Source organism: Lithobates pipiens, unplaced genomic scaffold (genome assembly GCF_037356315.1).
Source record: "Lithobates pipiens isolate NorthernLeopardFrog02 unplaced genomic scaffold, aLitPip1_a1.2 Scaffold_25, whole genome shotgun sequence".
NCBI lineage: Eukaryota > Metazoa > Chordata > Amphibia > Anura > Ranidae > Lithobates > Lithobates pipiens.
The window spans coordinates 196,803,514-196,813,222 of NW_027507787.1; the positions used below are offsets into that span (position 1 = coordinate 196,803,514).

General features: G+C 39.9%; 1 protein-coding gene across 1 annotated transcript; it reads right to left on the reverse strand.

Annotated features, from left to right (window-relative positions):
* Positions 1-3,806: 3,806 nt before the first annotated feature.
* LOC143929972 (taste receptor type 2 member 13-like) lies at positions 3,807-5,371 on the reverse strand. Its single transcript, XM_077453891.1, has one exon. The coding sequence runs from the start codon at positions 5,271-5,273 to the stop codon at positions 4,260-4,262; it is 1,014 nt and encodes a 337-aa protein (XP_077310017.1). The 5' UTR covers positions 5,274-5,371; the 3' UTR covers positions 3,807-4,259.
* Positions 5,372-9,709: the final 4,338 nt, after the last annotated feature.

Genomic DNA, 9,709 nt, shown 5'->3' on the forward strand with positions numbered 1-9,709 from the left:
ACGTTATCAAGATCACGATAACGATTCTTGATGATTAATTGTGCAACTCTATTGCAGAGGTTACCACTCCATAAAATACTATTGCTTCAATAGGAGATAGCTGTGAGTTTTTATAAGGTGTTTATTGAAGAGAGAAGAAAAAAAGCTGCTTGAAGTCCTGATAAAATACATCTTTATGAGATAATTCATAAAATGAGACTTTCAATCATTTAAACCCATTTTATGTAAATAATAGCAATTCAATACCTATGTGGTTACGTTTGCGGAGTGCGTGTTTATGCCTTGTGAGAGAAAGTAACGAATGGAGTCAAGTAAATACAGCCTAGGGTATGTGTAAGTATCATGCAATTTAAAAGAAAGTTTAGAATATATTGCTGAACTTCATTCATATTTCACAGAGATTTATTGAAGGTTGTTTAAGTTTTTCTTCCAGCATATATTAATTCACTACCATATATAATTTGATATTCTTCTTGGTAAATTGCTGCAGTGGAAATTGTGGCTTGCCTGCCACCTGCTGGACAGCATATCCTATTGCAATGTATTCTGTAGATGAAATGTAGATATTAACTGTAGCAAGGACTTTTTTTTCCACCTAATAGATAATTTGTTACCAGTAGGACAGATTTAACCAGCAATGTTTATGTTATGATCAGTATAATCACTAATTCATAAAATATTCACTCAGGAATGTGCTCAGCCTTTAATTATGCAATTGACGCAGGAAGGATGGCTTTTCTATATCTTAATAAATAATCTTTATTTTATATTAAATACTACAAGAAAGCAAACACAAAACGACGAAACAAAAAACATATTTTAAGCAAAAAAACGTATTGTAAAAGATATCTATACATTATATAATGCAAAAGCAAAGGAAACCTTTCATAAAATATGCACAGGGAACTTCATTGCTATCTACCTCTGAAAACGCTAGTTGCCTGTTTATACTGGCCCTTGGTTTCAGTTTTATTCTGACCCTCAATAAGTGCACAGATCAGGAAATTTAGAAAAAAGTCAGACATGCTTATCTACATACTAATTCTGGGTAAATAACATAAAGTATTTAAACATGAGGGTCAGCAACAGGGGCAGACTGACCATTCGGGCACTGCCCGAGGGCCCCATGCCACCAAGGGGCCCCATCAGGCTTGCCAGCCTCAATAAAACCAGGAACAGTATGTAAAAAATCTGTTTTTTTTTAAGATCCCAAAATTATAGTTGCCCCATCTCTCCAGCACCTTTTCAGTGTGTATGTGTATTCTGTGTGTGCATACGGTGTGTGTATATTGTGTATCTGTGTGTGTATACTGTGTGTGTGTATACTGTGTGGCCATAATCTATTGCCTGGGGGCCCCATAATCTCCTATTGCACAGGGGCCCCATAATCTCCTATTGCCTGGGGGCCCCATGAGTTTTCAGTCCGCCCCTGGTCAGCAAGACAGCCAGGCAACAAGACATCTGCAAAGCCAGCCTGCATTAGGGTTGCCAACTCATCCCCTTAAACCCGAACACATATTAATTACTCAGGTTCTGAGGCTAACTTAATGCAGATAAGGCACCAAGTGAGTTTAAATACATCTAAATCAGCCAGAGAACCTGTGTAATTGATATGTGTTTGGTTTTAAAGGGATGAGCGGGCAACCCTAGCCTGCATTCTTCTCTCCTTCTTTAAAATATATCCTTTAAAGTATATTTTTTTTAGTTTTAGATAAAGTGAAGAGGGATTGGGGCACCTGTTTATATTGCTATGTCCCCAGGAGATTCACCCTCTCTATTTGTCCTAGTGGCAAACATCGCTATGTTAGAGAGAACACACTGGCATCCCAAACAGAGCGTAGTGACATCATCCAAGCCCTGCCCTACGCGTTTTGTTACAGGGCACTTGATTTCATCAAAAAAAAGAAAAAGAAAAAGAAAATGAAAAAGAATTATCCCTATCGCATACTGAAGAAAAAAAATGATAACATATATAAAACAATATTTTTATATAAAAAAAATATGATGAAAACTATATATAAATCTACTAAATAATCCCCTTTATATTTTGTGTTTATCTTCCCAGTATTTCACAATATTACTACGCCCTTACATATCATTGCCTATTAAAATCAATATTACATTATACATCTCATTTACACACCACAATATTTCAGTTTTGCAGAGTTCTGTGAATGGGAAACTACAAGTACCAACAGCTTTTGCTGCTATTGGCTTGCAGTTCTCAATGAACTACCACGACACTGTCGAGTGCTGTGTTAGTTCACTGTCTCTTCCTGTCAGTGTGTCTCTACCTGCCTGTACAAGGTACAAGCAGACAGATACACTCAAGGAATCCTGCATAGCACCCACAATCTGCTGATGGTGGGTGCAATACTTTACAAGCTCCAAGTAATAAATAAATAATTTAAAAAAATGTACCTGCAAAAGGATGTGCATGTATTATTATTAATTTTTTTTAAAGGTGAACTTATCCTTTAGAACAACAGGAAGAATCACTCCTTTCCTCCTACCATCTCTGCTCTTCTTGTTGTTTTTTAAATTCTTTGTGTGCTGACCCAGCTCCTCCACTCCCCTCCTCTCCCCACATAACATTTTATATAACAACCAGGGGAGTAGTAAATTAATTAGTAACCAAACAGGTTGTGGGAACCCCTGCTAAAACCATTTCACTAGGAGTAAGTGAAAAATATGCCTCGTACATTGGTGGTCAGTGGAAGGAGTGCAACCCCCTATCGTTTTCATCAGAATTCAACCCTTTGAGACAGATATATTTATCATTGGTGTCATGGCACTGGTTGGGTCATGGAACAATGCAGGCATCACTGAGATTAAGGAACCCTTAGCCACCTTTGTAGGAACCCTGGTTGAGAATGGCTGCTATAGAATGTTACTTGAGTGACAGCTCTGAGTCTGCTGGAGCTGCTGACATAACATTTCACATAGTGGTGCCCAGCAACAGTCTCAACACTTTTGGATATCCACATAAGGTAGGTTTTTACAGGTAAACAGCATGCACAAAATATGTTAAATGTTTATATATTCTTAAGGGAAAGCTTTGGTTAAAATAAATAGTTTGATGATGGGGTCTCTTTAACCCCTTCAGATCCGCGCTATAGCTGAGTGACGGCTACAGCATGGGCCTACTTTGCTATGAGGCCGTGAATAGACGTCCTCCCCTTTGCACGTGGCATGCGCTGTGATCACCGAGTCAATGAGATTTGGGTGATCACAGATCAGAGTATCCCAGCCCCTTACCACGTGATCAGCTGTTCACCAATGACAGCTGATCATGTGATGTAAATTTTCAGCATGAGGAGAAAAAGGAGCCAATCATCGACTTCTGGACACCAGTCTGGAAGAGGAAGATGCACGCCCATCTCATCTGTGCCCACCAGTGCCACCTGCCAGTGCCGCCTGTCAGTGCCCACAGTGCCACGAATCAGTGCCCACCAGTGCATAACAGTGCCAGCAGTCAGTGCCACCTATCAATGCCCATGAGTGCCACCTATCAATGTCAACCAGTGGTGTCAATCAGTGCCCCATCAATGCCATCAGTAAGCAAGTAGTTAAAACTCTGGTGCTATAGTGGTCAGCAGACTTACCAACTGTCAGTAAATTTACAAACAGTTTGTAAAATCCGTAATTTTTGCATCTGACCATAAATGTCTGTAACGGACATATTGTATGAAAGGGTAGAATTCTGATGAACACTATAAGGGGTTGCATTCCTTCCATTGACCACCAATGTATGAGGCATATTTTTTACTTACTCCTAATGAACTGGTTTTAGCAGAGATTCCCCAAGACCTAAAAATGATTTTACTGGTTCCTCTGGAGTGGACAGTATCCCTCTTCAGTCATAGATAACAATTACAAAGTGTCGCCAAATATTCCGGACCATTCAGGAGCCCATAGTTTATAATGTATCATTTCTACATTTGAGAGTTTCAGAAGCACATAAAATAATAGTAAAGGGGTTCCTTATATTGTCATTGGTATTCGTGAACATTTATATCAATATACATATTAGTAGTATGAGCACAGAGAAATAATGATTATAGAAAATCTAACGCTAACAATATGAGAGGTTTAGTTGTATACATTCATCTTACAACTGTTGGGCATAGGTGAAAAGTATCCATTAAGCTGCTTGATATGCATGTCTTATAGAGCACCCAATTCGCTTCTAATTCAGATGTTATCATAAGAGTTCCCTAATGCTGGACTGTGTATAGATGAATGCAGAAAAAAATAAATCATTCACAATTAATAGTCTCTATCTGAGTCACCTCTGCTTGGCAGCAATAGCAATGTCCCTTTTGTAGAATCTTCATGAAAGTCTGTTTGAGCTTAGGATTTCCATTGGCAAGCACAAGGGAGTGTAGGGAAGGGTAAGCACCAATGACCATAGTGCAAAAACTGGCCTCTGCTCCATTAACCAATATTCCGGATACGTAGAGATTAAATGCTAATGTATAAAGGGAGAAGAAAATTAAGAAGGCACCCATCATTTTAACAGCTCTATAATGGGCATGTAACGATGGCTCTCTGAAGCCAGTTCTCTCTTGCCCTTTAACCTTGCGCATGTGCCTGAAAAGAGAGCCCACAACCAGCCCAGATGAAACACAAAACAGAAGAAATGGAGGAACAGTGGTCACCGCTGAAGTGGTAGAGAAGGTTGCAAAGTCTGAGCCACCTAAAATAAATGGTGATGACCTATTACTTTTGTCATATTTGTCCACGTTGAAAACACCGTTGAGGCTAGTGTAAGTATAAGAGTTGCTACATAGCGCCGAGATTCCAGCGCTACCTAAGATAAAATAAGGAACGCATCTGTCAAAATGGGTTTTGAAAAATACAAAAATGCATTGCTGAATATTGACTATTCTTACACAGTAGAATGTGGAGAGTAAAGCATTCAGCCATATGTTGATGTTATGGAAAAACAGCCATACATATTGTAGATTGTTTATGTTGCTTTGTGAGTTAGCAGTATCTGAAAATACGTACGACAACACGTACAAACCTAACACCAGAAACTGAAAACCAAAGCGAGACAAACTAAGGCAAGTAAGAATTATGTTGCCAGAGCCAAGTTTTTTCTGGGTCACCAGGACGAGTAAGAATACAATCACAATGTAACCATTCACCAAGGTTCCAATGACCGTCTCCAACGTCAAGAAAAATAATGATAAAAATTCATATGGCGACAGTCCTGAAGACGATGATTGTGAATTTTCTTGCTGTGTTTGATTGTGTGACTTATACATTTTTATTCCTTTCAGGTTTCTCTCTTTTTGTCTTGGATATGAATGTGTCTCTCTCTTGTTTGGTTTGCTGTACTCTTCGCATCGGACTCCTTCCCTGGTGTATGTTCCTCTTTTATGTCCGAAAAAAAGGATTATGTTGGATTTAATGTGTTGCGTTGTCAGTATATTGAATGCAAATGAAAAGAACAGATCCATATTGTTGACTCTTTGCATATATCATTTGCTATGCGATTCAAAGTTGGCGTGTATGTTTTCAGTGTTTAATGCTAATTAACAACCGCATCATTTTGAACACAGGATGTTTCCACTTTATGGCACACACGCTATGGAAAATTATTTGTTCATCTTTTTTAGAGTCAAATTATTAAAACTTATAATAATGTTTTGATGCCATCTGGTGGACATTGAAAAACAGTTGCAAAAAAACTGTTGTAAAACAGTTGAGTAATGCCACGTACACACGACTGGACTTTTTGAAAGCAAAGGTCTGATGGAACGAGTCCCTTGGACAATTCGATCGTGTGTGGGCTCCATCGGACCTTTGCTTGCCAAAAATCCGGCGGACTTTAGAAATAGAACAGGTTTTAAATTTTCCCACCGGACCGAGAAATCAGTTCGTGTGTATGCTAGTCCAATGGACAAAAACCGACTCTAGGGCAGCTATTGGCTACTGGCTATGAACTTCCTTATTCTAGTCCGGTCGTACGTCATCGCGTTAGAATCCGTCAGAGTTTGGTGCGATTGTGTGTGTCCAAGTCTGTTCATTCAGAATGTCCGCCAGAACTCTGCCGAAAGTCCGTCGGGAAGACTGTCGGACCTAGTCCGTCGAAAAGTCCGGTTGTGTGTACACGACATAAGGGGTACTAAGATGAAAAAGAAAGTTGAACACTGCTTTGTAACATGGGGTCCCAGCATATAAAATAGGTGTAGCCAGAGGCGTAGCTTGCAGCTTGTGGGCCCCGATGCAAAAGTTGACCTGTTGACCCCACCCCCCATCCACCCACTACTACCTGCCAGGATACTCCAAACGGCTAATGAGTTAGTTCAGGGCTTTATTTACAGGGTAATTCAAAAGATTTTGTAGAAACTATCCAATTTTGACATACCTCTCCAATTCTTTTGAATACCTGTATACAGGCATACCCCACTTTTAAGTACACAATTGGGTTTATTTACTAAAGCTGGAAAGTGCAAAAAAAGTGCATAGAAACCAATCAGCATCCAGTTTTTATTACCAAAGCTTAATTGAACAAGCTGGGGTTGGAAGTTCATAAATAAACCCCATTGTGTACTTAAAAGTGGGGTATGGCTGTAGAGAGTTTTCAGAGGTATTGAGAGGCTGTCCTACTTGGAATAGATAGACCATTACTAATCCTATACCATTACAGTTTAAGTTTTAAAAAGTGTGCAGTGCAATAAAGTAAAAGAAAAAAAAATATGTGCTTAACCGCTTAAGCCCTGGACCATTTGGCTGGCCAAAGACCAGAGCACTTTTTGCGATTCGGCAATGTGTCGCTTTAACTATTAATTGCGCGGTCGTGCGATGTAGCTTCCAAACAAAATTTACGTCCTTTTTTTCCCTACAAATAGGGTTTTCTTTTGGTGGTATTTGATCACCTCTGTGGTTTTTATTTTTTGCACTAGAAACAAAAGAAGAGCGACAATTTATTTAAAAAAAACAAATTTTTTTACATTTTAGCTATAATAAATATCCCCCAAAAATATATAAAAAAACATCTTTTTTCCTCAGTTTAGGTAGATACGTATTCTTCTTCATATTTTTGGTAAAAAAAAAAAAAAAAAAAACACAATAAGCATATATTGATTGGTTTGCACAAAAGTTATAGTGTCTATAAAATAGGGGATAATTTTATGGAATTTTTTATTAATATTTTTTTTTTTACTAGTAATGGCGGCGAGCAGTGATTTTTATTGCGACTGCGACATTGTGGCGGACACGTCGGACAATTTTGACATATTTTTCGGACCATTGGCATTAATATAGTGGTTATCAGTGTGATTAAAAATGCATTGATTACTGTAAAAATGCCACTGGCAGTAGAGGGGTTAACACTAGGGGGCAGTGAAGGGATTAATGTGTGTCCTAGTGTGTGTTCTAACTGAAGGGGGAGGGGGCTGTGTAGGGAAACTAACAGATCGCTGTTCATACGCTGTATGAACAGACGATCTGTCAGTTCACTCCTCAGAGAACTGGAAACTGCGCAATCATGGGAGCCTGGCGGTGATCGAGACCGCCGGGCTCTCGTGCCAGCTCGGGGAGCACACGTCCCTAGTGGCCGTTTATGTTACAATGTAACATAACAGCGATTTGCGCAGCTGAGCCATGTTTCCGCAGTACAACTGCAGCGGCTGGTCGGCAAGCGGTTAACACACTAAAAAAAATTGTGCAAACAAGCAATATATCAATACCAATTTCATAGATGACCCTAACGGATTGTAAGTCCAGATCCCAAATGTAACAAGGATGTAATATGTGCAAACAGTAAAAAATATTTTTACAATTACAAAAATATTGGTGAAAGTCAATCCAGTCAATATTCCATTAAAGTGTTCAGCGGCAGCGTTTGATGGGGCACAGTGGCAGAGTTTGATGGGGCACAGTGGCTGCATTTGATATGACACAGTGGCTGCATTTGGTATGGAACAGTGACTGCATTTGATAAGGCACAATGGCTGCATTTGATATGGCACAGTGGCTACATTTGATGGGCACAGTGGCTGCATTTGATGGCACAGTGGCGGCAATTGATGGGCATAGTGGCTGCTTTTGATGGTTTTTTTTCAGAATTTCTCAGTTTGCGCCAGTTTTGAGCACCAGTCGCCACTGCTATACATCGTGAGGATTGTTCTTATTGCATATTACCATTGATGATGAGTGGAGAGGAGGATATCTAAAGATCAGGGTGCTTTGAGGTTTCTTCAGGGGTGCCTTGGCAAAATGCCTAAATATTTATAAAACATTGTATAGAAACCATCAGGTGGATCAAGCCTGCCTTTTAGTTACACAAAGCCACAGGTTTTCATTATGCACCATTACGATTTTCTAGGCATCCTAACAACCAATGATGTCATCAGTTAATAAGGAGCACTGGGAGGACATTAGCTGACTAATGGAGAGAAATTGTGGGAGAAGAGAAACATTGGAATACTAGTCAGTACTAGTGTGTAAAAATATATTTGCTTTAGAAGAATAAGTCACCCCTAATGTTGGGTGTCCTACATGTGTGAATTAGAATCGTTATTGACATTTTTAGAATGGGGTACCTCAAACTGTCCATAATTATAAAGGGTCCCTTGAGAATGTCTATCATTTTAAAGACGGAGACTCTTTACCATGTGATCAGCCATGTCCAATCACGGCTGATCACGATGTAAACAGGAATAGCCGGGGTATTTACTATTCTACCCTCTCTGGTGTGTAGGGCCCCTATGGATGGTGAAGTCTGATTCGATTTTACTATTTTTGCTAACAGTCACTCTGTGTGCTCTCCTTCTTCATAACAGGCCAGTTTATTAAAAAAGCGTTTCCTATCTGCTTTAGACATATCGAGTTACCTCATCCTGAGCTGCTATCCAAGCCTCACTAGTGTCCTCTACTGAGTTAGCTATGTATTCCGCCTCCAGCCTTCTCACCAGTCGAGCAGCCTGGTCCCTCTGAGCATTGGTATTTTGCTTAATTGTATTTACCTCTGTCACAAATATGCCTTTCAGAAAGGCTTTAAAGGTATCCCAAGCTAAATTAAAATTTGGGTGGTCCGTTTGCCTCCTCCAATACTCAGAGAGCTTGGCACTAATTTTGTCATGTGAGGTAAAAAGGTTCAACCAAAAAGCGTTATGCTTCCATTGGGCTCTGGGTAAGGTATTGGCAGGTTTTGCATTTAAATGTTCTAGTAGGGGGAGTAGTCCGAGATACCCCTAATCTAATACTGTATATCTTATGATTGGGGAGGTCAAAAGTGTACATAGACACAAATCAATTTGGAAAAGGGACAAGTGAGTTTTAGAATACATGAAAACGGTTTCTGTGTTGGGTTGCGGAGACACGAGGGGCTTAGCCCTCCCACCTCCTCTATAAAGGTCTTCAATGTTGACCTAGGTCGTCCGTGACCCATAACGGGAGGGGGATGCCTATCAAGAATGGGGTCTAGTACACCGTTGAGGTCACCCAACAAAAGTAGAGGTATGATAGCAGGGCACAGAGAACCCTGGAGTTATAAGGAGGAGGAATAGCACAATAGCAAGGATACAGGTTAGCTGAAAAATTCCACATAATAGAAACACATACCTCCCCTCAGAATCAATCATTAATTCCAATAGTTGGAAGTCCAGAGATCAGTATAACAGCACACTCACCCCCCCCCCCCCCGAGTAGGAGGTGTGTGTTGAATGATACACTCACCCCAGCCATGCAAAAT

What these genes read in the sequence shown, in the direction of transcription:
- LOC143929972 (XM_077453891.1), bottom strand. Translation starts at nt 5,273, where the DNA reads ATGTATAAGTCACACAATCAAACACAGCAAGAAAATTCACAATCATCG.